The sequence below is a fragment of the Thalassophryne amazonica genome, chromosome 8, assembly GCF_902500255.1.
Source record: "Thalassophryne amazonica chromosome 8, fThaAma1.1, whole genome shotgun sequence".
Lineage (NCBI taxonomy): Eukaryota > Metazoa > Chordata > Actinopteri > Batrachoidiformes > Batrachoididae > Thalassophryne > Thalassophryne amazonica.
The window spans coordinates 112,884,476-112,912,447 of NC_047110.1; the positions used below are offsets into that span (position 1 = coordinate 112,884,476).

The 27,972-nt window shown below is 46.3% G+C and overlaps 1 protein-coding gene across 1 annotated transcript; it reads left to right on the forward strand.

Annotated features, from left to right (window-relative positions):
• The first annotated feature begins 1,015 nt into the window (after nt 1-1,015).
• On the forward strand, nt 1,016-27,141 carry zgc:110339 (uncharacterized protein LOC550490 homolog). The gene is made up of 7 exons (XM_034175550.1): nt 1,016-1,040; nt 2,560-2,630; nt 19,151-19,202; nt 19,281-19,468; nt 21,374-21,529; nt 26,444-26,554; nt 26,660-27,141. The coding sequence occupies exons 1-7, from the start codon at nt 1,016-1,018 to the stop codon at nt 26,771-26,773; spliced, it is 717 nt and encodes a 238-aa protein (XP_034031441.1). The 3' UTR covers nt 26,774-27,141.
• Nucleotides 27,142-27,972: the final 831 nt, after the last annotated feature.

Consider the following 27,972-nt stretch of genomic DNA (forward strand, 5'->3'; position numbering starts at 1 on the left):
TGAGGTCAAGAGCACTCTGGAGCAGGTTTTCATCCTTATATCTCTGTACATTTCTGCATTCATCTTTCCCTCAATCCTGACTAGTCTCCCAGTTCCTGTTGCTGAAAAACATCTCCACAGCATGATGCTGCCACCACCATGCTTCAGTGTAGGGATGGTGCCTGGTTTCCTCCAAACAAAGAGTTCAATCTTTGTCTATGGGGAAAAAAATAATTTCATCCATTTGGAGTAAGGCTGTAACATTACAAAATGTGGAAAAAGTGAAGCGCCGTGAATACTTTCTGGATGCTGCCTTCAGGGAAGACATTGTTTCTAGCAACATCCATTCACCCTATTGAGATATTCCATAAATCCTTGCGCGCCGGAGAGTCACTGCAGTCTAAACAACAGAATCCACATGACAGTTATAAATGAACATTATACTACCAAAATGTATTTTTTTTTTTTTTAGGCTTGTCATCATGTTAATAAGAGCATGAGACCCTGAAAACTTGTTAAAACAAATATTCCAAATAATCTGTGTTTGCTACGTTTAACCTGCGTGGAGTTTAATAAACACAAACCGAATTTCAGACATTTTATACTCTGGAACAAACTGGACAAACAGTGCTGTAAAGGACATTAATCAGGATGTTAAAGAGTAAACTTCACTTTCCCCCAGAACGACATGATCAGGAAACGATCACGGCTCACAGCGATTCCCACTGAAAATAGCAAACAACCTGAGCTTCTCACGTTTAAATAAAACAAATAATAAAAACATCTAAAAACCCAGAATATATATTCACAAGTTTTAGGCACAATATACAAAAAGTGTTTTGTGTTGCGATGTTAATGCTGTTGTCCGTGAGCAGCCTGATCAGAGCATCTCCATGCATTTCTCAATCTCGCAGCGTGGCGACCTCTTCGAAGTTTTGTGAGATTTTGCAGAATTTGAAACCTCAATAGGGCGAATGCTTTTTTTTTTTTTTTTACAAGACAATGCAAAACCACATTCTGCACACATTACAAAGACATGGCTGCAGAAGTAGAGGAGACAGGTACTGAACTGGCTGGTCTGCAGTCCTGACCTGTCCCCAATACAGAATGTGTGGAGAATTTTGAAACAATAAATGCAACACCGATGTCCCCACACTGTAGGACATCTTAAGACGTGTTTTCAGGAAGAATGGGACAAAGTAACACTTGAAATGCTTCATCACTTGTCCTCAATGCCAAAACATCATTTAAGTGTTGTGAGAAGGAACAGTAACATTACAGAGTGGTAATGCTTTAACACCCAATTTCTTTATCTTATTTTTTTTGGGGGGGGGGGGGGGGGGGGGGGCAGGTCTGAAATGCCAGAATAGATGAGTATTACTAAAAGAAATTAAATTGCCCAGAAAAAAACATGAATATCTTTGGTTCATAGTGTGCACTAAAAAACCTTTCAAAATGAACATAATTACTTTTGCATATTTTTGATTTATGCCTGTTATTCAAAGAGGTGCAGAGATGTTAAACTGCTTATGTAACAACACATTTCCTTTTTCTCTTTGATGAAAAAGCACAGCTAAAGTAAATAGTTTTAAATTTGCCCGAAATACCACATAAATGTTCCAGGAAATAAGTGATTCCATTTTGGAGAGATAATAAGGAATATATTTTGAAACGGGGATCAAGAAGAATGTTTAGAACATAGTAGCATTTAATTCAAAACCTGGTGAGAGTTAATGAAATTTGATGAGCAGATGAATATTGTCCTAGAAAATGATGGGTTTTAATTTTGATTTTGATCTGGAACATATTTTTTGATCCAGGACACATTAAGTAACATAGCATTGCTGGAGGTGAGTGCCTACTAGCTTTTACATTGTTTTTCTTAAAACTAAATTTAAAAAATACAGAACTCGCTTTTGGAGGAGACAATTCATTGTTTTTAACTTTTTTCCTGTGCCACATCTGACAGCTATGAATGCTTTAATAAAAGTAGGTAAAGACATTTTTGTTGGTGTAAAATATTTTTATTTATTTTATACTCACCTGTCACAGCACATTCAAATATCTAATAAAATACTTAATATTTTGCACTCAGGTAAATGGATGAAAATAGAAGGAAGCCAGTTACTCATATTATAATGAGAAATTGTGTTGTTTTTTTGGGGTTTTTTTTAGTTTACAAACATGGACATTGAGGTAAACAGCACTGCCCATGCTTTGCTGCCACCTGGTGGCCAGCTGCTGTTATAGGTAAACATCTGGACAAGTGTCCCAAGGTTGTAATTCAGTGTCTTGCTCAAGGGCACTCATGGCCAAAGGGGTTGCCATAAGATTTGCTGATATTTTCTTCTAAAATCGTTTAAATGATTGCTTAATCGCATAGCCGGACAATTTATTCAGGAGGTATTTATAGTTTGACAGACGTTCGGGATTACGAGGGGCTGTGAACGCAGCATCGATCCTATCAATAACAGTTGGCGTAACTTCTTCAAATAATCCAAAAACGTGACGGCACCAGAACCCTGTCCGAACCATGAGTCTGGGTAAATGTAAATCTGTGTTGATAACCGGGTCGAACAGAGGAATTGGCTCAAAGCGTCGACAGGCCCGCTAACATCATATCTACGGCTCGAAACCCGACCGTCTCTCCGGTAATAAAACTTCAGTTTAATTTACTGACTGTTTCCAAATCTATATTGAAATTAAATATCGGCACATATACAGTCTGATACCGATACCAGTTATAAACAATGAGCGTTTTAACGTTGAGGAAAACTACACCGAACTCCGGTTAAAATTCTGTCAATTTAACCAGCGAGCTACGTTAACAAAAGGCTAAACAACCCTGACCTGCCATTACCACTCTACTACCAGATTATAGTTTAAATTCCACTCATTTAACAAGCAGATCCACATGTAATCCAGATATATCACATTCCAACATTAAGGGACAATTTACAGCGAGAACCGGTTTCCCGAATATACATACTGGTACAAAATCACATGATGAATTTGTTTTTGTTAATAGGAAACATTTTCAATCCGTCAATGTTTAAATCATGTGATGTGCAAATGTGTCTAACGAACATCGTGGCTCGGCGGCCTGGTTCAACACATCATTCATCCTGACTAACTGCGTGGTTGGACCAGCACAGTATCACACCTTTTTTCATGCTCCTGTCATGAAATGAGTTTTTATTTTACCATTTCTAACCCTAACCTCCCACCAGAATCCCCGTCACCCCGCACTTTGTGACTCTGTCTGGCACGCGTGCGATGAGTAAATACTTTATTCGCGTAATTGTTCTGAATTAAATCAGTGTGGGCACATTTGGGCATGTGCACATTCAAATATGTTTTTTATTATTACAACCCCGATTCCAATGAAGTTGGGACGTTGTGTAAAATGTAAGTAAAAACAATAAAATGATTTGCAAATCCTCTTCAACCTATATTCAATTGAATACACCACAAAGACAAGATATTTAATGTTCAAACTGATCAACTTTATTGTTTTGTGCAAATATTTGTTCATTTTTTAATGGATGCCTGCAACACGTTTCAAAAAAGCTGGGACAGTGGTATGTTTACCACTGTGTTACATCACCTTTCCTTCTAACAACACTCAATAAGCGTTTGGGAACTGAGGACACTAATTGTGAGTCATGATTGGGTATAAAAGGAGCATCCCCAAAAGGCTCAGCCATTCACAAGCAAAGATGGGGTGAGGATCACCACTTTGTGAACAATTGCATGAAAAAATAGTCCAACAGTTTAAGAACAATGTTTCTCAATGTTCAATTGCAAGGAATTTAGGGATTCCATCGTCTACAGTCCATAATTTAATCAGAAAATTCAGAGAATCTGGAGAACTTTCTACACGTAAGTGGCAAGGCTGAAAACCAACATTGAATGCCTGTGACCTTCGATCCCCCAGGCACCACTGCATTAAAACCCGACATGATTGTTTAAAGGATCTTACCGCGTGGGCTCAGGAACACTTCAGAAAACCATTGTCAGTTAACACAGTTTGTCGCTACATCTACAAGTGCAGGTTAAAACTCTACCATGCAAAGTGAAAGTCATACATCAACACCATCCAGAAATGCCGCCACCTTCTCTGGGCCTGAGCTCATTTGAAATGGACAGGCACAAAGTGGAAAAGTGTGCTGTGGTCTGATGAGTCCACATTTCAAATTGTTTTTGTAAATCATGGACGTCATTTCCTCTGGACAAAAGAGGAAAAAGACCATCCAGATTGTTACCAGCACAAAGTTCAAAAGCCAGTGTTAGAAAAATTATGTTTATACCATCACAACTTATTATCGTTTGTTCTGCATCACGTCTTATGCACGCTTATATTTTTGCACCATGTAGTACTGCACGTCTCTGCTGGGATTGCGGCTTTGAAGCGAGGAAAGTTTCCTTGGGAAGACAGTGAAACAATGGAATTGATGCATACCAGTCGGTTTCACAGCCTGCCTGGAGACGTGTTGTTTGATGGGGAAAGAAGGGAGTACAGGCTAGCAACTACAACAAACCCACAGATAAGACATGCATTAAATCTTGTAATGAATCTTTATCCACCAGCTGCACAGGATGTTTGCTTCCATTCAAAGTGACTGACCATGTCACTATGATCACGCCTTGCTTGTATGTCACTGTTTGGACTGAATAAAATGATGCTGAGAACAGGAAGACAGTTGAAGACGGTAAGAGAGTGTGTGCTCTGAGAATGCTCTTCCCTTTGCAAAGCTGACAAAAAGATTTGCTGCATTCCGTGTCCATTCTTTCTTTAAGTGTCTAAAGGTGTTTGACCCTGACATTACTTGGTGTTTCCGCCCGATTGCCAACATACCCAGTCGCTGACAGGAGGAGGAAGACATGCCGAAGCCCGTCGACGGCCGGTCCTTACTAGTGGGACTGAAGCAAAGACCTGGGAGGGGTCGTTCCTCACCAGGCCGGTGTTTTAGAGTCACCTCCGACTGCCAACGGCGGATTGACGGCATCCGGACCCAGACGAGTGGAATGGAGACAGCAAAACAAGTAAGGTGCTTAGGTTTTATGATTTACTGTTGTGTTAGCAAGGTCATGCAGAAATGACCCGTTGTAGCAAGGTCATGCTGAACTGACCCGTTGAGAATAGTGGTGCTGAAGGACCACAGTGACAGTGAATGCATGTTAGTGCATATTTATGTGTTTTGAAATTGTGTGTTTTGGTGATCACGTAGGTATTATGGGGAATTGTTGTTGCTCCAAGGTGGAGCCTAGACCAATAGGAGATGTGAAGTTTATGTTATCTTTAAATCCTGATGCTGTGAAGTTTTTGCCCAAGTGGAAGAGGAAATATGGTGTTTCTGGGAAGTTGAAGCTGGAGGACTGGAAAGATGTTGTAGGAAAGTTAGAAGTAAGTGTAGCAGGAAAGACAGGGAAAGCGAAGGGACAGAAAGAAGAAGAGCTGAAAGTGGCAAGGTTGTGGCTGGAACAATGTGTGAAAAGAAGGAAAGGAGTTGCAGAGGCCAAAGCAATGTTTGTAAGAAAGGAGGACAACGAAGGTGTAGTTGTGGTTAGAAGAAAGAAAAAAGTAAAGATAGAGGAAGCACAGATAGAACCATCTGCTGCTTCACACGACTCGGAAGCAGAGACAGATGACAGGCCGACAATAACAAAACCGTCTCCAGAGCCAAGCGAGACAGCCGGTACTCACATGGAGCTGCGAGACAGACAGCAGATTACAAAACCACAGTGTTATCGAAGTGGATCTTTCCCCCTAATACAGGTCCCTAATCCTGATCCAGGGGAGGACTGTTGTGTGGGCCGCTGAAGAGGAGGTACTGCTGGCCCACCACCACAAGATGGCGCCCTGCTTGAAGTGCGGGCTTCAAGCACGAGAGGGCGTCGGAGCGACCGGGAGTGACAGCTGTCACTCATCATCCGTACCAGCTGTCACTCATCCACTACACATCACCACCACCATAAAGGCCGGACTGCAACTCCACCTCCCCGCCGAGAAATCAGCTACCATTCAGGTAATTCTCTGCTGAACCTTTATTCGAGCATTAGTCTGATCTCTTTTGCAGCCGTTTTCCTGGGACGGATACCCTGTCTGCTGAGTTGGCGTTTGGTGTGGACTGCGACGGCTTCGCCTCCCACCCCACCCAGATAAGTGGTTATCTCGGGAGCTGCACGAGTGTGTGATTGGAGGTGGAGGTGCTCCCTCCTCACTGAACACTGACTGTGGGACCTCACTGAACACTGACTGTGGGATTACTGAGTGTGCGAACTCGCACTCATCAGTACTGTTTCTGTTCTCTGCCAGCAGTACCGGGTCTGACTGCTGAAGACAGTGGCCACCTGGGGCGCAGGGCTTGGCGGCTCCGGTGTTCTTCAGATCCGTTGGTGGTGGAAGCTGTGTGGGATCCGGCTCTTCTCTCGCCAGGTGTCTTCTATCTTTGAGCCTGCCCACACGTCACCTTGTGTATATTTGACGTTCCACCATATTGTTATTGTCTGTACGTCGTTGTGCGATTCACAACATTAAATTGTTACTTTTTTGGCTTATCCATTGTCCGTTCATTTACGGCCCCTGTTGTGGGTCCGTGTCATGACACCTTCACAACAGGATTTCGCGGCCAGCGTCACGGATCCCGAGGGGCGTCAACCATCGCTTGAACAGCCAATGGAAGAGTGAGGTGCACAGGCGCCAGCAGGAGGCGTGTTAGGTGAGCTGCAGCACATCTTAACCGCTTTTAGTTACCGAGCAGGGCATTATTCTCAATCGGAGGATGGAGGCTCTCACCGCCCAGGTGGAAGCGCATGATCAGGGCGCTGCTGCAGCACCTCCTCCTGCTGACAGTGTGCCAGAAACAGACATTCCGCAGGTCGTTCAACGAACCCCCCCACCTTCCCCTGAAGCATACATAAGTCCTCCGGAGCCGTACGGAGGCTGTGTGGAGACGTGCGCGGACTTCTTGATGCAGTGCTCGCTCGTCTTTTCACAGCGTCCCGTCATGTACGCGTCAGACGCTAGCCGGGTGGCTTACGTTATAAATTTGCTTCGAGGAGAGGCACGCGCCTGGGCTACGGCGCTCTGGGAGCAGAATTCACGGCTCCTAACAATTTACACTGAGTTTGTGAGGGAGTTCCGACAGGTGTTCGACCACCCTCATAGAGGCGAGACCGCTTCAAGCGTGCTGCTGTCGATACGGCAGGGGCGTCGGAGCGCAGCGAAGTATGCAGTCGACTTCCGCATCGCGGCAGCGCGAGCCAGCTGGAATGCTGTTGCGCTCCACGCCGCCTTTGTAAACGGACTGTCGCCGGTCCTTAAGGAGCACCTGGTGGCGAAGGACGAGCCGCGGGATTTAGACGGGCTTATCGACCTGGTTATACGGTTAGACAGCCGATTAACAGAACACCGACGGGAGCGAGACGAGGGGCGTGGTCAGGCACAAGCTGTCCCTCTTCCTCCCGGGTCCGAAAGGGAGCCGACTTCCCCACGCTCCACAGTCAGGGCTCTCCACGTGACAACAGCTCCCCCTGCTGACGTTGCTATGGAAACGAGCAGGGCCAAAAAGCGATCAGATCAGAGACAAAGGAGGCTGATCCGTGGAGAGTGTTTTCTCTGCAGCTCAACCGAGCACACACAGAGAGAATGCCCCAAACGGTCAAAACAGCAGCACTCGTCCTTAGAGACTGGGCTAAGGGTGGGTCACAACACCCACGCGGGGAGACCCCGACAATCTGCACGTATCCCAGTCACGATCCTGAGTGGGGATCTAACCCCTCACGCCCCAGCACTGGTGGACACGGGGTCAGAGGGGAATCTGCTGGATAGCAGATGGGCAAAGGAGGTTGGGCTCCCTCTAGTGGCCTTACCATCACCATTGTCGGTGCGGGCACTAGATGGCACCCTTCTTCCACTAATCACACACCAGACACAGCCAGTGACATTGGTGGTGTCTGGGAATCACAGGGAGGAGATTGTGTTTTATGTAACACCTTCTACCTCCCGAGTGATTTTGGGTTTTCCATGGGTGTTAAAACACAATCCCCGGATTGATTGGCCGTTTGGGGTTGTGGTTCAGTGGAGCGAAACCTGCCACCGGGAGTGTTTAGGATCCTCGGTTCCACCCGGTGTGACAGCTAAGGAGGAGGTTTTAGTCCCCCCCAATCTGGCGGCGGTGCCAGCCGAGTACCATGACCTTGCTGACGTCTTCAGCAAGGATCTGGCACTCACGCTGCCCCCACACCGTCCGTACGATTGTGCCATTGATTTGATACCGGGCGCTGAGTACCCGTCCAGCAGGCTGTACAACCTCTCACGTCCGGAACGCGAATCAGTGGAGACCTACATCCGGGACTCGTTAGCTGCCGGGTTGATCCGGAACTCCACCTCCCCGATGGGTGCTGGTTTCTTTTTTGTGGGCAAGAAGGACGGCGGACTCCGTCCATGCATTGATTACAGAGGGCTGAACGAGATCACGGTTCGCAACCGATACCCGTTACCTCTGTTGGATTCAGTGTTCACGCCCTTGCATGGAGCCCAAATTTTCACTAAACTGGATCTTAGGAATGCTTATCACCTGGTTCAGATCCGGGAGGGAGACGAGTGTAAGACGGCATTTAACACCCCGTTAGGTCACTTTGAGTACCTGGTCATGCCGTTCGGCCTCACCAGTGCGCCTGCGACGTTCCAAGCATTGGTTAATGACGTCTTGCGGGACTTCCTGCATCGGTTTGTCTTCGTATATCTAGACGATATACTCATCTTTTCTCTGGATCCTGAGACCCATGTCAAGCATGTACGTCAGGTCCTACAGCGGTTGTTGGAGAACCGGCTGTTTGTGAAGGGCGAGAAGTGTGAGTTCCACCACACTTCTTTGTCCTTCCTGGGGTTCATAATCTCCTCCAACTCCGTCGCCCCTGATCCGGTCAAGGTTGCGGCGGTGAGAGATTGGCCCCAACCAACAAACCGTAGGAAACTACAACAGTTCCTCGGTTTCGCAAATTTCTGCCGGAGGTTCATCAAGGGCTACAGTCAGGTAGTTAGCCCCCTGACAGCCCTGACCTCCACAAAAGTCCCCTTCACCTGGTCGGATCGGTGCGAAGCCGCGTTTAGGGAGTTGAAACGCCGGTTCTCGACTGCACCGGTTCTGGTGCAGCCCGATCCCAATCGCCAGTTTGTAGTTGAAGTGGACGCCTCTGACTCAGGGATAGGAGCCGTGCTATCCCAGAGCGGGGAGTCCGACAAGGTTCTCCATCCATGTGCCTACTTTTCCCGCAGGTTGACCCCGGCTGAAAGGAACTATGACGTCGGCAATAGGGAACTTCTTGCGGTGAAGGAGGCTCTTGAGGAGTGGAGACACCTGTTGGAGGGAGCATCGGTACCATTTACGGTTTTCACGGACCATCGGAACCTGGAGTACGTTCGGACCGCCAGGCGTCTGAACCCCAGGCAAGCCCGCTGGTCGCTGTTCTTCGGGCATTTTGACTTCCGGATCACCTACCGCCCTGGGACGAAAAACCTACGATCTGATGCCCTGTCCCGGGTGCATGAAGAGGAGGTCAAGACCGAGCTGTCAGACCCCCCTGAAACCATCATCCCTGAGTCCACTGTCGTGGCCGCCCTTACCTGGGATGTGGAGAAGACCGTCCGGGAGGCCCTGACACGGAGCCCGGACCCGGGGACAGGTCCGAAGGACAAGTTGTACGTCCCACCAGAGGCCAGGGCTGCGGTCCTTGACTTCTGTCACGGTTCCAAGCTCTCCTGTCATTCAGGGGTGCGAAGGACCGTGGCAGTGGTCCGGCAGCGCTTCTGGTGGGCATCTATGGAAGCCGACGTCCGGGAGTATGTCCAGGCCTGCACCACCTGTGCCAGGGGCAAAGCCGACCACCACAAGGCCCAAGGCCTCCTCCAGCCTCTGCCCGTGCCTCATCGCCTCTGGTCTCACATTGGCCTGGACTTTGTCACGGGCCTCCCGCCGTCCCAGGGCATGACCTCCATCCTCACGATAGTGGACCGGTTCTCCAAGGCGGCCCACATCGTGGCCCTCCCGAAACTCCCAACGGCCCAGGAGACTGCAGACCTCCTGGTCCACCATGTCGTGCGTCTGCATGGGATTCCATCGGACATTGTCTCGGATCGTGGTCCTCAGTTCTCCTCCCAGGTCTGGAGGAGTTTCTGCAGGGAACTGGGAGCCACCGTCAGTCTCTCGTCTGGGTACCACCCCCAGACGAACGGGCAGGCAGAGCGGACGAACCAGGAACTGGAGCAGGCCCTCCGCTGCGTGACCTCCGTGCACCCGACGGCCTGGAGTGACCATCTGGCCTGGATCGAGTACGCTCATAATAGCCAAGTTTCATCTGCCACCGGCCTCTCCCCGTTTGAGGTGTGTTTGGGGTACCAGCCCCCATTGTTTCCGCTAGTGGAGGGAGAGGTCGGGGTGCCCTCGGTCCAGGCCCATCTGAAGAAGTGCCGTCGGGTGTGGCGTACCGCCCGCTCTGCCCTGCTCAGAGCCCGGACGAGGGCTAAGGCCCATGCAGACCGCCGGCGTTCCCTGGCCCCTGCATACCAGCCTGGGCAGGAGGTCTGGTTATCCACAAAGGACATCCCCCTGCAGGTGGAATCCCAAAAGCTAAAGGACAGGTACATTGGACCATTTACCATACTCAAAGTTCTCAGTCCGGCCACAGTGAAGCTGAAGCTGCCAGCTTCACTGCGGATACACCCCGTTTTTCATGTGTCGAGACTCAAACCCTGCCATAACTCACCACTGTGTGCCCCGGGACCAGCGCCGCCTCCTGCCCGGATCATCGACGGGGAGCCCGCGTGGACAGTGCGCCGGCTCCTGGACGTCCGTCGAAAGGGCCGGGGGTTCCAGTATCTGGTGGACTGGGAGGGTTATGGCCCCGAAGAGCGCTCCTGAGTGAAGAGGAGCTTCATCCTGGACCCGGCCCTCCTGGCCGACTTCTACACCCGTCACCCGGACAAGCCTGGTCGGGCGCCAGGAGGCGCCCGTTGAGGGGGGGGTCGTGTTGTGTGGGCCAATGAAGAGGAGGTACTGCTGGCCCACCACCACAAGATGGTGCCCTGCTTGAAGTGCGGGCTTCAAGCACGAGAGGGCGTCGGAGCGACCGGGAGTGACAGCTGTCACTCATCATCCGTACCAGCTGTCACTCATCCACTGCACATCACCACCACCATAAAGGCCGGACTGCAACTCCACCTCCCCGCCGAGAAATCAGCTATGTTTTCCGGCCGTGGAATTTGAAAGAGGCGACAGATACAGTTTCAGGAGTAGCTGACGTTCAGGAGGACCCAGAGGAGTGGATAGATGACTTAATGGGGATAATACAGTCGTACCAATTGAATGGCCAGGAGGCTGGCGAAGCGATGCAACGTTCATTAGGGAAAAATTGGGCCAGGGTTAGGGGAAATTACACTGGTAGAAGGGACAACGGTGTGGTTTTCCCCTATCCGGCCGATGGTGAATTGGAAGACCGTTATCAATCAATCAGTCAATCAAATTTTTTTTTATATAGCACCAAATCACAACAAACAGTTGCCCCAAGGTGCTTTATATTGTAAGGCAAGGCCATACAATAATTATGTAAAACCCCAATGGTCAAAACGACCCCCTGTGAGCAAGCACTTGGCTACAGTGGGAAGGAAAAACTCCCTTTTAACAGGAAGAAACCTCCAGCAGAACCAGGCTCAGGGAGGGGCAGTCTTCTGCTGGGACTGGTTGGGGCTGAGGCAGAGAACCAGGAAAAAGACATGCTGTGGAGGGGAACAGAGATCGATCACTAATGATTAAATGCAGAGTGGTGCATACAGAGCAAAAAGAGAAAGAAACAGTGCATCATGGGAACCCCCCAGCAGTCTACGTCTATAGCAGCATAACTAAGGGATGGTTCAGGGTCACCCGATCCAGCCCTAACTATAAGCTTTAGCAAAAAGGAAAGTTTTAAGCCTAATCTTAAAAGTAGAGAGGGTGTCTGTCTCCCTGATCTGAATTGGGAGCTGGTTCCACAGGAGAGGAGCCTGAAAGCTGAAGGCTCTGCCTCCCATTCTACTCTTACAAACCCTAGGAACTACAAGTAAGCCTGCAGTCTGAGAGCGAAGCGCTCTATTGGGGTGATATGGTACTACGAGGTCCCTAAGATAAGATGGGACCTGATTATTCAAAACCTTATAAGTAAGAAGAAGAATTTTAAATTCTATTCTAGAATTAACAGGAAGCCAATGAAGAGAGGCCAATATGGGTGAGATATGCTCTCTCCTTCTAGTCCCCGTTAGTACTCTAGCTGCAGCATTTTGAATTAACTGAAGGCTTTTTAGGGAACTTTTAGGACAACCTGATAATAATGAATTACAATAGTCCAGCCTAGAGGAAATAAATGCATGAATTAGTTTTTCAGCATCACTCTGAGACAAGACCTTTCTAATTTTAGAGATATTGCGTAAATGCAAAAAAGCAGTCCTACATATTTGTTTAATATGCGCTTTGAATGACATATCCTGATCAAAAATGACTCCAAGATTTCTCACAGTATTACTAGAGGTCAGGGTAATGCCATCCAGAGTAAGGATCTGGTTAGACACCATGTTTCTAAGATTTGTGAGGACAAGTACAATAACTTCAGTTTTATCTGAGTTTAAAAGCAGGAAATTAGAGGTCATCCATGTCTTTATGTCTGTAAGACAATCCTGCAGTTTAGCTAATTGGTATCATCTGCATAACAATGAAAATTTAAGCAATACCGTCTAATAATACTGCCTAAGGGAAGCATGTATAAAGTGAATAAAATTGGTCCTAGCACAGAACCTTGTGGAACTCCATAATTAACTTTAGTCTGTGAAGAAGATTCCCCATTTACATGAACAAATTGTAATCTATTAGACAAATATGATTCAAACCACCACAGCGCAGTGCCTTTAATACCTATGGCATGCTCTAATCTCTGTAATAAAATTTTATGGTCAACAGTATCAAAAGCAGCACTGAGGTCTAACAGAACAAGCACAGAGATGAGTCCACTGTCCGAGGCCATAAGAAGATCATTTGTAACCTTCACTAATGCTGTTTCTGTACTATGATGAATTCTAAAACCTGACTGAAACTCTTCAAATAGACCATTCCTCTGCAGATGATCAGTTAGCTGTTTTACAACTACCCTTTCAAGAATTTTTGAGAGAAAAGGAAGGTTGGAGATTGGCCTATAATTAGCTAAGATAGCTGGGTCAAGTGATGGCTTTTTAAGTAATGGTTTAATTACTGCCACCTTAAAAGCCTGTGGTACATAGCCAACTAACAAAGATAGATTGATCATATTTAAGATCGAAGCATTAAATAATGGTAGGGCTTCCTTGAGCAGCCTGGTAGGAATGGGGTCTAATAGACATGTTGATGGTTTGGATGAAGTAACTAATGAAAATAACTCAGACAGAACAATATGAAAGAGTCTAACCAAATACCGGCATCACTGAAAGCAGCCAAAGATAACGATACGTCTTTGGGATGGTTATGAGTAATTTTTTCTCTAATAGTTAAAATTTTGTTAGCAAAGAAAGTCATGAAGTCATTACTAGTTAAAGTTAATGGAATACTCAGCTCAATAGAGCTCTGACTCTTTGTCAGCCTGGCTACAGTGCTGAAAAGAAACCTGGGGTTGTTCTTATTTTCTTCAATTAGTGATGAGTAGAAAGATGTCCTAGCTTTACGGAGGGCTTTTTTTATAGAGCAAAAGACTCTTTTTCCAGGCTAAGTGAAGGTCTTCTAAATTAGTGAAACGCCATTTCCTCTCCAACTTACGGGTTATTTCAAACACTCCCAAACCTGTGACTAAGAAACAGATGTTGGCTTTTTTGGGTCTCTGTAATTATTGCAGAGCATGGATCCCATCCTAAGCTGCTAAAACACAATTGCTGCTGAATTTGATCTATGACATCCCCATGGGACTGTCAGATAGAATCATGTGGACCAAAGAAGCAGAAAAACAGTTTTGTGATTTGAAAGTAGAACTAAAGTCTTCTACTGTGCTGTCACTTCCTGATTATTCTAAACCGTTCACACAAACAGTTGACTACAGGTCAGGTTTTATGCAATCTGTGCACTGCCCCCTTGTGTTCAAGCTGTTTGCGCTGCAGCGATGGCCACCAAGTCATCAGCTGATGTTGTATTGTTTCATCCAACTACACTGTTAGTACCACATGCTGTAGATGTGTTGTTGCTACAGGTTAAAATGAATTTCTTATCACCAGCCAGACATTTATCTTATACTGCTATGTTGTTGTCACAACCCCACGTGGTCATAAAGCGATGTACCACACTAAATCCAGCTACTCTTCTCCCCACTGAGGAGGATGGAGACCCACACAGCTGTGTTGCTGTTACTGAAAGTCTCCAGCTCCCTAGAGCCGATCTGACAGATTCTTCCCTGTCTGAGGGAGAAGTCTGGTTTGTTGATGGTTCTTGCTCCAAGAATGCTAAGGGAGAGACACAGACAGGATATGCTGTAGTGACAGACAAAGGCGCTACGTTTAATACAAAACAACTTTATTGTATACGTGATATGCCGGTCCTACCTCGAAGATTATTTAAAGCAGCAGCATTTTATCACACGGGCCATGCCATGTGTCCACAGGAGGGATGGTAACCCTCATTAGTAAATATTTTGCAACATTTGGGTTTACCGCTTACTCAAAAAATTACTGTAGGATGTGCCCAACATGCATGTTGTTGGGTGGTGGAAGGAGTACTTCGAGGATCTCCTCAAACCCATCGTCACGTCTTCCAAAGAGGAGGCAGAGACTGGGGACCCAGAGGTGGACTCATCCATTACCCAGGCAGAAGTCACCGAGGTGGTTGGAAAGCTCCTCGGTGGCAAGGCTCCTGGGGTGGATGAAATCCGTCCTGAGTACCTTAAGTCTCTGGATGTTGTGGGGCTGTCTTGGCTGACACGCCTCTGCAACATCGCGTGGCGATCGGGGACAGTGCCTCTGGATTGGCAGACCGGGGTGGTGGTCCCTCTGTTTAAGAAGGGGGACCGGAAGGTGTGTTCCAACTATAGGGGGATCACAGTCCTCAGCCTCCCCGGTAAGGTCTATTCCAGAGTACTGGAGAGGAGAATTCGACCGATGGTCGAACCTCGGATTCAGGAGGAGCAGTGTCGTTTTCGTCCTGGTCGCGGCACACTGGACCAGCTCTACACGCTCCATCGGGTGCTCGAGGGTTCATGGGAGTTCGCCCAACCAGTCCACATGTGTTTTGTGGATCTGGAGAAGGCATTCGACCGTGTCCCTTGGGGCACCCTGTGGGGAGTGCTCCGGGAGTACAGGGTCCGGCGTCCTTTGCTAAGGGCTATCCGGTCCCTGTACGACCGCAGCAGGAGCTTGGTTTGCATTGCCGGTAGTAAGTCAAACCTGTTTCCAGTGCACGTTGGCCTCCACCAGGGCTGCCCTTTGTCACTGGTTCTGTTCATTATTTTTATGGACAGAATTTCTAGGCGCAGCCAGGGTGTAGAGGGGGTCTGGTATGGGAACCACAGAATCTCATCTCTGCTGTTTGCGGACGATGTGGTTCTGTTGGCTTTGTCAAATCAGGACCTTCAGCGTGCACTGGGGCAGTTTGCAGCTGAGTGTGAGGCGTCCGGGTTGAAAATCAGCACCTCCAAATCCGAGGCCATGGTTCTCGACCGGAAAAAGGTGCTTTGCCCTCTTCAGGTCGGTGGAGTGTCCTTGCCTCAAGTGGAGGAGTTTAAGTATCTCGGAGTCTTATTCATGAGTGATGGATGGATGGAGCGTGAGATCGATAGACAGATCGGTGCAGCGTCTGCAGTGATGCGGTCGCTGTATCGGACTGTCGTGGTGAAGAGAGAGCTGAGTAGGGGGGCAAAGCTCTCGATTTACCGATCGATCTACGTTCCAATCCTCACCTATGCTCATGAGATTTGGCTCATGACCGAAAGAACAAGATCGCGGGTACAAGCGGCCGAGATGAGTTTCCTCCGCAGGGTGGCTGGGCGCTCCCTTAGAGATAGGGTGAGGAGCTCGAAGTCGAGCCGCTGCTCCTCCACGTCGAAAGGAGTCAGTGGAGGTGGCTCGGGCATCTTTTCCGGATGCCCCCTGGACACCTCGCTTGAGAGGTGTTCCGGGCACGTCCCATTGGGAGGAGGCCCTGGGGAAGACCCAGGACACGCTGGAAGGATTACATCTCTCGGCTGGCTTGGGAACGCCTTGGGGTTCCCCCGGAGGAGCTGGGGGAGGTGTGTGTGGTTCGGGAGGTCTGGGCGGCTTTGCTTGAGCTGCTGCCGCCGCGACCCGACTCCGGATAAAGCGGAAGAAAATGGATGGATGGATGGATGGATGTGCCCAACATGCATTAGACACAACCCACAAGGGAATTGTGTATTTGAAATTGTGGAATTGTTTGAACAGTATCCATTTCAAACGCTTCACATGGATTTTATTGAACTCAACCAGAGTGGACCATATAAATATTGTGTGGTCCTCATCGATGCATTTTCCAAATGGGTTGAGATTATCCCATCCAAGAAAGCTGATGCACTAACTGTAGCAAAGGCCATATGTAAAACTGTTGTACCAAATTATGGCATTCCAGAGATCGTTTACAGTGATAATGGACCTCATTTTGTAAATAGAGTGATATCACGGATGGCAGACAATTTACAGATAGTCTTGAAAAACCATTGTGCCTACCACCCACAAAGTGCAGGGTTAGTAGAAAGAACTAATGGAACAGTTAAAAGCAGACTTAAAAAATGCATGTAAGAGACGAGGAGGCCATGGCCAGAATGTTTGGACCTGGTTAAACTCTATAGGCGTATCACACCAGCAGGAGCAGGCCTCATGCCATTTGAAGTTTTATATGGTAAACCTTATAGGTTCCCAGTGTTCCCAAGAGACTTAGAAATTGCTGATGAAGAGACCACATTAGCAGACTATATGAGAAGACTGTTACAAGAAAAAGATGTCAAAAGCAAATTTACTGCCATCTGATTCTTTGCCCCTACAGGACAGTCCACTGGTTCAGCCCGGTGAAAAGAGCTGGTCCAGTCCACGTTGGGAGGGGCCATACCAAGTGCTGCTGACGACACCCACTGCTGTGAAAATCGCCGAGCGACCCAGTTGGATCCACCTAAGCCACTGTAAGCTACAGCGTGTGCCGGACCCTCCAACGAGTAGTGGGGAAGTCTGACTACAAAAGGGTTTCACCGTTTAGAGATGATTCGTCTCAATGTCAGTGAAGTAACCACCTGATCCCTACTCATTTAGTGTGAGGTGTTTCGGTGACACTGTACGCTGAGCAACAATGCTACTGCAGGATGCTCCAGTGGGGCGGCGTGTTCCGGCTGGAGAACGGTGGCAGGAACGTCGCGGTCACCGGCGTTGCGAAGGTAGCTGTTGTGTTGTGGTCTTAGTGTGTGGGATACTGATTGGACTTCTTACATGGTGGCTGACCCAAGAGTGGGTGAAAAGAGGAATACTCCAAGACAGACACCGTCGATCTGAAGTACGTCCTAGTAGCACATTGATGCATCATTACCAAGGCAACATGTGGTAGCGCTTTGTTATCTACACCGCCACCTCCAACAACATGACTAACTGTTATGTCTGTGCTCGCGTGCCAACATCGACATCCCACCACAATGTCTACATGACTAGTCCCTGGATTAATCCCAGGACTGTGGAACCAGGATGCTTGATAGCAACAGCAACAAACCCCGGCAGGGAAAGGACAATGACACAGGCTGACTACTCACAGCCATACGAGACAAATGACCCCCTTTACTTCTACAACTGCACGAATCCACGTCATACAGTGTACCAAGCTTGGCCACAAGCGACCGAACCCCAGGTGATGGAGGGTGTCACCCATTATGGCATCTATGTCGTGTGCATGGCAGGACGTGGAACAAACAAAGTAGGAGAAATACCACCCTCACTCTGTAAGCATACCTACACCTACTGTACATATGTCAGTGATGTCATCTGTGATGGTATGGGGGTGTGTTAGTGCCCATGGCATGGACAACTTACACATCTGTGATGGCACCATCAATGCTGAAAGGTGCATCCAGGTTTTGGAGCAACACATGCTGCCATCCAAGCAACGTCTTTTTCAGGGACGTCCCTGCTTATTTCAGCAAGACAATGCCAAGACACATTCTGCACGTGTTACAACAGTGTGGCTTCGTAGTAAAAGAGTGCGGGTACTAGACTGGCCTGCCTGCAGTCCAGACCTGTCACCCACTGAAAATGTGTGGCGCATTATGAAGCACAAAATACGACAATGGAGACCTCGGACTGTTGAACAACTGAAGTTGTACATCAAGCAAGAATGGGAAAGAATTCCACCTACAAAGCTTCAACAATTAGTGTCCTCAGTTCCCAAACGCTTATTGAGTGTTGTTAGAAGGAAAGATGATGTAACACAGTGGTAAACATACCACTGTCCCAGCTTTTTTTGAAACGTGTTGCAGGCATCCATTTCAAAATTAACAAATATTTGCACAAAAACAATAAAGTTTATCAATTTGAACATTAAATATCTTGTCTTTGTGGTGTATTCAATTGAATATATGTTGAAGAGGATTTGAAAATCATTTTATTCTGTTTTTATTTACATTTTACACAATGTCCCAACTTCATTGGAACTGTGGTTGTACATGAGGTCACAGATTGTTAAGATCCTGGCTGTGAGATGTGGACAGTAACCACTGACGTAAACCTTTGACTGGATGTTTTTGGTTCCAAGTCCCTTTGGACTTGACCACTTGCATTGTGTCATCTATAAAATTTTGTGCATGTGGTGCTTCCATGTTGAGGACCCCAGCAAGTGGAAAAAGTCAAGGACACAACCACTTTTCCACCTGGCTTAAGCAGATAGATGGTTACTTCAGAGAGGTGGGGGTGGACCAGTTCTGTGCATGGGTGGTTGCTTTCCAGGGCCCAAGGTGGAACCACCTTGGGCCATTTTTGTTCCTGATGGGGTGCATCCTGAGATGTTCAAAAACTGAATGGATAAAACTTGCTCAGTTTTGGTTAGTTTGCCTTCTGGGACTAGTTTCATGTGACCTTCTTGTGTTTGTGTTAAGAACCACAAACCTCTGCATCGTCTTACGAATGTTTGATGTCTTTACAATTTAGGATCTACAGGAGCTCTCCAGATCCTCCCCAGGTGTTCACATAGTGACCCTCAGTGAGTCCTCTTTTCATCTACGCTCAGAGAAACAGTGATGTTGCTGGTTTACGCTGACTCTTCCCTGTGTTCTTCCAGATGTGGACAGTCAGCAGAGCATCACTTCAGCTCTGCAGGAGGTCCAGTCCATCGTCGGTAACAGTGGACTCAACTGTCTGATCAACAACACCGCTATCGACATCTCCTCAGACATTGACACTGTGACTTCAGAAGCCATGATGAAGACTTTCCAGACAAATTGTGTGGGGCTGCTGTTTGTCACAAAGGTAGGACGGCAGTACTGATACAGATACCGATATCGTGATGCAAACAGGCTTGGATAAATGCGAGTAGTCTTTGCACTCTCTAGTCATTGTTTTTAATGCACCACATTTATGTTAAACATACAAGCAGTATTCATCAATCAGCCCTTGTTTATACAAGACATTTCACATATTTTGCAGCTGCAGTCTGACCGATATATTGGTTGGCTGATTATATCCGCTGATATGAGCCTTTCTCAAACATATCGATATATACATTATTTTTGGTGACATTTTTTTGTTTCATTTTACTAAATAAAGGGTGACAAAAAAACACTTTAGCTGTTGGAAATTTTGTCATTATGTACTTTCTCCTCTAGAGGGCACACTGACAGCATTGTTTACAAGCATGGCTGAGACCCCCATCACCCCTTGGCCGCATTAGGTACAAGAGACAAGAGTCAAAGGGACCAGTTGCCAATCATTTTCAATCAGAGTGGGCGTTTGTGAGGAGGAGTGAGGAGTGGTCGCTATGCCGCCAATTAGGCAGGGCCAAAATAAACTAAAACGTCTATTTTATGTAAATTCTGAGCAATGAGACACAGTGAATGCCAATCTGAGTGAAGGCAGCATTACGTACATTGGTTATATTTATAGTTATTTATGATAAAATTCATGTTTAAACTGTAAACATAAAGCCGTAAGGGTTTGATAACAAAATGTTAGGAATCATTGGCATTTTTATGTAAATATCAGCAGATAATATTGTTATTGTAAGAGGTGTGTGTGTGTGTTTGTTTTTTAACTACCCAAGATCAGTGTGGTACCCCAAATTATCCCTATCAGTTAGACTTTAGTTGCAAACCCCCCCTCGACCCAAATTCAATTCAGTTTATTTATATAAGACCAAATTGCCCTGAGGAGCTTCCCAGGGGGAAGGTCGAGCCTTACTGACCCCCGTGAGCAAAGACGCAGGGAACAGTAATATGTTGGGAAAGTGTAGGAACACGGACCCACAACAGGGGGCGCAAATGAACGGACAATGGAGTAAGCCAAAATAACAATGCTTTACTGTTGTGAATGTGCACAACGAATACAACCAATTACAGAAATGGACAACAGTCAATTCACAAAAGTGTCGTGTGGGCAGGCTCGAAGATAGGAGACGCCTCTCCAAGGTAAGACCGGAACCACACGGCTTCCTCCGCCACAGGTCCCCGGGAATATTGGAGCCGCCAAGTCCCGAACTCCCAGGTGGCCACTGCCTCCGCGTGGCCTCGGACCTGGTACTGCTGGCGAGGAACAAAGAACAGTTAGATGGGGGCGCGTTTGCACCCAGAACTCCGAACGGCAGGAAAGGTACCTCCACCTCTCGTTGGAACAGTAATCCAATAAACTAGCTCAGTCAAACAATATGTACTCTGTTTGCTTCGATATGTTACCTCTCCGGTAGAAACGATATCTCGGCGATGAGGTGGAGATGCCGTCCTGCTGATATACCCCACTGATGATTGCCGTCAGCTGTCTCAGGTGATGGGTGACAGCTGTTACCGAGGCTGCTCCTGTGGGGCGGCGGCGCCCTCTGGTGCCTGGAGCCCGCACTCCAGGCAGGGCTCCCTCTGGTGGTGGTGGGCCAGCAGTACCTCCTCTTCAGCGGCCCACACAACATAATAAAGAAAAAAGTCCCTCTGTTATTTGTGAGGACGAAACCTCAAGCAGGACATCCTCAGAGGGGTGACCATCTGCTCAGGTCAAACTAACAATAACAAAGATCAAATAAAGTACAACAAAGAATTTTCAAACGTGCAAAACAGACAGAAAAAAAAAATTGTTTATTAATCAACCCCCCAATCCGCCACTGGACGTCTGATTTGTGGTCTCGGCGTTGCTGGTCTTTGTCATCAGAGCTTCTTCTTTCTTCTTCTTGAGGCCTTCTTGCCGCTGCTGCAGACTGCCGCGGCTCGCAGCAGTGGGATGGGACTCCACAGAGCCGCCGTTATCAACATGTCCTCCAGACTCGGCTCCATCACATACACCTGGGGTGACGGCGCCGCCTTCAGGAGCTACGCTTACCGCACCTCCAAGGTCAGAAAGCACTAAAGTCTGCTGATGACAGCCATCACTGCAGGTGAAGAAATGTGAGCTGCTTTGGTTCTGAATGTGGCGCTGAGGATCGCTTCCTTTATTTCATGTAACAACAATAAATCTTAAGTTAGTTTTCTTGCCGGTGAGTCGTAATAAATTTGGTGACGTTTAAGATTCAAGATTCAAGAGTTTTATTGTCATATGTACAGCAGAAACAGGCAGTTACACTATACAATGAAATTCTAACTTTGCTATTCCTCCATTCACCAATATAATCTTAAAAAGAAAGAAAGAGAGAGAGGAAAAGGCGAAATGTTTAAAATAAAAAAACAAGTTATTGTGCAAATTGTGCAAATATGTGGAGCAGCGATTCAGAGTGTGCAAATCACGAGTAACAGATGTGGACAGTAGTATTCAGAACAAATATAAATAAACCTATGTAAACAGTATTTTAATAGCAGCAGTACAGTGTATTTAAGATGCAATATAGTGTAAACAGGCAAAAGTTAAAAAACAGTTCAGGGTGGGAGGGGAGAGGAGGTAGTGTATGATGTGTTTATAAGCCTGATGGCCTGTGAATAGAAACTGTTAGTTAGTCTTGTGGTCCTGGACTTCACACTCCTGTCTGCCTGAAGGTAGGAGTGTAAAGAGGTTGTGCTGGGGGTGAGTGCTGTCCTTGATTATATTCTGGGCCCTCCTGATGACTCTGGTGTGATAAATGTCCTGTAGTGAGGGAAAGGCTGCTCCTGAGATGGACTGAGCAATCTTGATCACACGCTGGAGAGCCTTTCTGTCCTGAGCAGTGCAGTTTCCATACCAGACTGTGATGGCGCTGGTGAGAACACTCTCAATCGTACTCCTGTAGAAGGTGCTAAGAATTTTGGCTGGCATGCCAAATTTCCTTAGTCTTCTCAGAAAGTATAATCGCTACTGGGACTTCCTAATGATGGTCTATGTGTTGTGAGACCAGGTGAGATCCTCACTGATATGGATGCCAAGGAATTTGAAAGTTCTCACCCTCTCCAGCTCTGTTTCACCTATATACAGGGGTGTGTGCAGCACCTGCTTCTTCCTCGGATCAACAATCATTTCTTTGGTCTTGTCTGCATTTAATAAAAGATTGTTGTCATGACACCAGGCCACAAGCTCAGCCACCTCCTTCCTGTATGCTGTCTCTTCCCCGCCAGTGATCAGACCAATGACTGTAGTATCGTCGGCAAACTTGATGATACTGGTGTTATTCTGAGAGGTCACACAGTCGTGTGTGAAGAGTGTGTACAGGAGGGGACTCAGCACACAGCCCTGGGGGACCCTGGTGTTCACTGTTCTTGTGCTGGATGTACAACTGCCGATTCTGACTGATTGGGATCTATTCGTAAGGAAGTTCAACACCCAGTTGCAAATGGCAGGTGTCAGTCCAAGGACGAGGAACTTCTCTATAAGTTTGTATGGTATGACAGTGTTGAATGCTGAGCTATAGTCGATAAATAGCATTCTGACATACGTATCCTTTCCCTCCAAGTGAGTGAGGGCTGTGTGAAGGGCAGTATTGACTGCCGTCATCTGTGGAGCGGTTCCGACGGTATGCAAACTGAAGAGGATCTATGGTATTAGAAATGGTCTCCTGGATATGAGTCATGACTATCCTCTCAAAGCATTTCATCACAATTGGAATGAGTGCCACAGGGCGGTAGTCATTTAGGCAGGTCACAGCACTTTTCTTTGGAATGGGCACGATAGTGGTACTCTTGAAACATGATGGCACAAAAGCTTGTGCAAGTGACAGGTTGAATATATCCACGAACACATCAGTCAGTTCTGATGAGCAGACACTGAGTGCACGCCCTGGGATGTTATCTGGACCAGCTGCTCTCCGTGGGTTTATTCTCCTCAGGTTCCTGCGCACATCTGCTGGTGTGACAATGAGCGGTGCGTTCTGTGTACGCTCCTTGGCCACCACCTCTTCCAGTCGATCATGATTGAGGGCTTCAAAGTGAACATAGAACTCATTCAGCTCATCAGGTAGTGAAGAGTGGCTGGTTGTGACTGACCTGCTCGTCTGTTGATAGTTGGTGATGTGCTGCAGTCCTTGCCACATGCGCCGGGAGTATGTGCTGGTGTAGTAGCCCTCCAGTTTTTGTCTGTACTGTCTCTTTGCCTCACTGATAGATCTGCGCAGGTCATATCTGGACTTTTTGTAGTCTTCAGTGTTGCCAGAGAGAAATGCAGTATGGCGAGCACGTAGCATGGACCGAACCTCACCATTTAACCAGGGTTTCTGGTTGGGGTATTTTGTGCAGCGCCTTGTGGGGACAATGGTCTCAATGCAACTGCTGCTGTAACCTGTTACCCCAGAAGCATAGTCCACTAAATCATCAGAGCCATCCTCTCTCACAGCAGCAGTTCTAAACACATCCCAGTCGGTACTATCAAAGCAGTCCTGAAGCACTCAGTCAGTTTCTTCATTCCACACTTTAATATCTTTACTTACTGGAGGTGTTTGCTTGAGGAGTTGTCTGTATGCTGGATAGAGGAACACAGAAATGTGGTCGGACTGTCCAAAGTGCGGCCGAGACACCGCTCTGTAGCCCTCCCTCACGTTGCTGTAGACTTGATCGAGTATGTTGTTCTCCCTCGTCGGGAAGCTCACGTGGTGATGATACTTGGGAAGGACAGTCCTCAGGTTGCAGTGGTTAAAGTCGCCGGCAACAATGAACACGGCGTCCGGATGCGCGGTCTCTTGTTTACTGATGACGTCATGCAGCAACCCCAACGCCGTAGCCGAGTTCGCGCGTGGCAGGATGTAAATAGACAAAATAAACACCACGCCAAAGTCTCTCGGCAGATAGAATGGTCTGCATTTCACCATCAGAAATTCTAAGTCCGCTGAACAGTGTTTTCCAACAATCTTTACGTCTGAACTCCACATGTTCACATAGATGCACACGCCGCCACCTTTGTGCTTCCCTGACGCAACCATGCGGTCGCCACGGTGAACGTAGTGTGTTTCTAGTTGGATCGCTGAATCCGGTGTGCTGTCCAATAACCAGGTTTCTGTGAAAATAAGAGCACAGCACCCTCTGATCCCACGCTGAGTTGTTATTCTTGTTCTCAGCTCGTCCAGCTTGTTTTCAAGAGACCGAACATTAACTAGCAACAGGCTAGGTAGCGGTGGTCGCGTTGCCCTAGCCTTTAGCCTAGCATGTAGCCCACCTCTCTTGCCCCGTTTCCGTCGCTTCGTTCGTCGGCTTTGCCTCTCACTGGAATCCGGTGCTGCTGGGCCTTGCCGGTCGGTGCTGGTAAAATGCGAGCGTAAGAGAAAGCTAGTCTGAAAGGCTAAAGGTAAGTTCATGTTGAACTTTACCGATCTCCAAAAGTACCTCTCTACTGTAGCTAATTGTTCCATATGTACACTGTATATTTAAAATAAATACTAAAACTAAGAGAAAGGAAAAAAGCGTTGGTTGCAGGAGGAGCACGCAAACACGTTTGCCACGGTGGGCGCCATGTTGAATCACTTTACTTGACTTTGATACGATGTTTTGAAATTGCAACAGTTTAACTTTCAGCAACAGAAACAACACGTTATCAAAAGTGCCATTTAACATGCTGCTTTTACCAAAGAAATAAAAAATAAATTAAATGAATTTATGTATAACCACCATTCCTTTATATAAGAATTCCAAAATAATGACAGATTTTACTAAACTTTTGAGTTCATGTGAGTTTTTTTTCCTTGCAGCTCTTGATAAAACATGGTGACATCTGTGTATTAAAACTCTCAGCGGCCCACCATCTGTACGTTTGAAGCCTCCTAAGTTGTTGCCTAGCAATAAGCTATATGTAGATAAAAATATAGACGGCCCACGATAGTGAAGTTTTGTACTTGTTGGATTCCCCTTCAAAGACACTTATTAATAAGCGCAAACGTCCGCTAATCCAGATCCAGATCACCTCCAAAATTCAGTGGAGTCTTCCATGACCTAATATCTATTTGTGATGAAAATTTCAGCAAAATCTGTGCAGTAGTTTTGACGTAATCCTGCTAACAGACAGACAGATTAAAAACAGATGATTTTATTACGTCCTTGGCATCTTCTGTGTCACTGTTCAGTAACCAGCTCATTTTTCACCCTATTTCTTGAGCCGTCAATGTGTTAGATGAAACGCACAGAGCTTACGGAGATGCTGCCAAGTAGTCAGGAGGTTTCAAACGTACTGACGGCGGGGTTTTTGTTTTGTGCAGCCTGTATATTAATTTAAAACATCTGATCTATTAATTTTTTGTAAAGTGTTTACAGCAAAAATGTAAATTCTGGTAAATATATACAGAAAGAATCTGTCGAAGGTCATAATTTTAAAATATCTTATGAAAATTGCACAAAATCCAAAGACACTCAACTCAAAGGACATAAAGAACGTTTTGAGACCTCTTTTTCAGTAACTAGGTAACTAACTGCTGTATTAATAATACTGTGCAGTTAAGTAGTTAGCTGCTGTATTGAGACACATCTCAGAAACCTTTTTTTAGTAACTAGTTAAGTAAATGCCATAATGTTTGACATCTTTTTTGCCAGAAGTAATCACTGTATTTTTTGACACCTCTCTTGCAGTAACTAATTAACTAGCTGCTGTATTTTTGACACTTTTTTTTTTTGCAGTAACTAGTTAACCAACTGCTGTCATTTTGACACCTCTCTTGCATTAGTTAAGTGGCATAATTCTTGACACACCTCTCTGGCAGTAACTAGTTAACTAACTGCCATAATTCTTGACACAGCTCTTTCGGTTAACTGATTAGTGTGTAAAAGCTGGTTAATGCTGGTTACTGACTAATAGAATTCTTTCTTTGCGTCTCGATTTGTTAAAACAAGAGGTTCATTGATTAACTTCTCTGCCGTCTAATTTGCGCAGGCGTCGTGCAACATGTTGACGCAGTGTTTAGCAGCAGATCTGTTACCAGCCGGGATCCTCTGCGTGTCTCTGCACCCGGGCTGGGTCCAGACGGATCTGGGAGGACCTGATGTAGGTACCCGGTACTTTAACATCCGGTTTATGTGAAACTTGTATGTTATGGTTAAGAACATATGGTCACGTTAAGGGAAACGTTAATTAGTGTGTTTGTTTCAGGCTCCGCTGACGGTCAAGGACAGCGTCTCATGTCTAATCCATGTTCTGTCAAAACTCACCAGTGAAGACCACGGCGGATTCAAAGACTACTGTGGTAACACGTTACCGTGGTAACACGCTCCAAATGCAAAACCTTTGGATGTGAATACGGATTAATTTTCATCTCATTTGATGTTTCAGTTTGAGTTTGAAGGTCGCACAAACTTTTGTCACATCTTCTGATTTGATAAAATTCTGCTTCAACAGAGTAAAATTGTTCCAGAAGCAGGTTGGTGCAGCTTACGTCAATTTTTATGTGCGAGTTATACAAAAAAATAACTAAATAAACAACAGCAACAAACAAACAAAACATTTACTTCACAGTAGATCCTGACCGATATACTTATTGGCTGATATGAGCCTTTCACAGTCATATATCAGTATCGGCATTATTTCTGCCAAAGGAAAACTTTTGTTTTACAGTATAAACAATGCAGAAAAAATACTGTAGTTTCATTACATAAGTTGTCCAGCAGGGCATGCTCTGACTTAACAGCGCTGTCAAGCATGGCTGGGACCCCATCACCCCTTGGTTACGTTAGCAACAAGAGACTATCTGGCATTAATTTTCAGTCAGAGTGGGTGTTTTACACCGACAGGTGACAAGTGGTCCCTCTGCCCCCAGCTAGGCGGGGCCAGAATAAACAAGATGTCTATTTTATGCAAATTCTGAGCGATGTGACACAGCAGCTGCCAATTCGAGTGTAGGCAATCTGAGGTACATTGTTTGGTTGTTGGTTATACTGTATTTATAGTTATTTATAATTAAGTTCATGTTTAATCTGTAAAACATGAAGCCTTACATTCCTTTGTCACAAGTGTTTGGTAATGAAATGTAAAGAATCACTGCTGTTTTTATGTATATATTTGTATCGTTATTATTATTATTTTTACTCCCTAATATCGACATCGTATCAGCCCTCAAAAAAATCCATATCAGTCGGACTCTACTTCATTGTAGAAACGTTAAAAATCTTCATCCAGATCATCTTCTACAACCCCTGGCAAAAATTATGGAATCACCGGCCTCGGAGGATGTTCATTCAGTTGTTTAATTTTGTAGAAAAAAAGCAGATCACAGACATGACACAAAACTAAAGTCATTTCAAATGGCAACTTTCTGGCTTTAAGAAACACTATAAGAAATCAAGAAGAAAAGATTGTGGCAGTCAGTAACGGTTACTTTTTTAGACCAAGCAGAGGAAAAAAATATGGACTCACTCAGTTCTGAGGAATAAATTATGGAATCACCCTGTAAATGTTCATCCCCAAAA

Excerpts from the sequence above, each read along its gene's own strand:
- zgc:110339 (XM_034175550.1), top strand. The coding sequence starts at position 1,016 with ATGGCTGCAGAAGTAGAGGAGACAG. Across the intron at positions 1,041-2,559 it reads TGCAGAAGTAGAGGAGACAG|AGGAATTGGCTCAAAGCGTC; the intron begins GTACTGAACTGG and ends CGGGTCGAACAG. Across the intron at positions 26,555-26,659 it reads CGGATCTGGGAGGACCTGAT|GCTCCGCTGACGGTCAAGGA; the intron begins GTAGGTACCCGG and ends TGTTTGTTTCAG.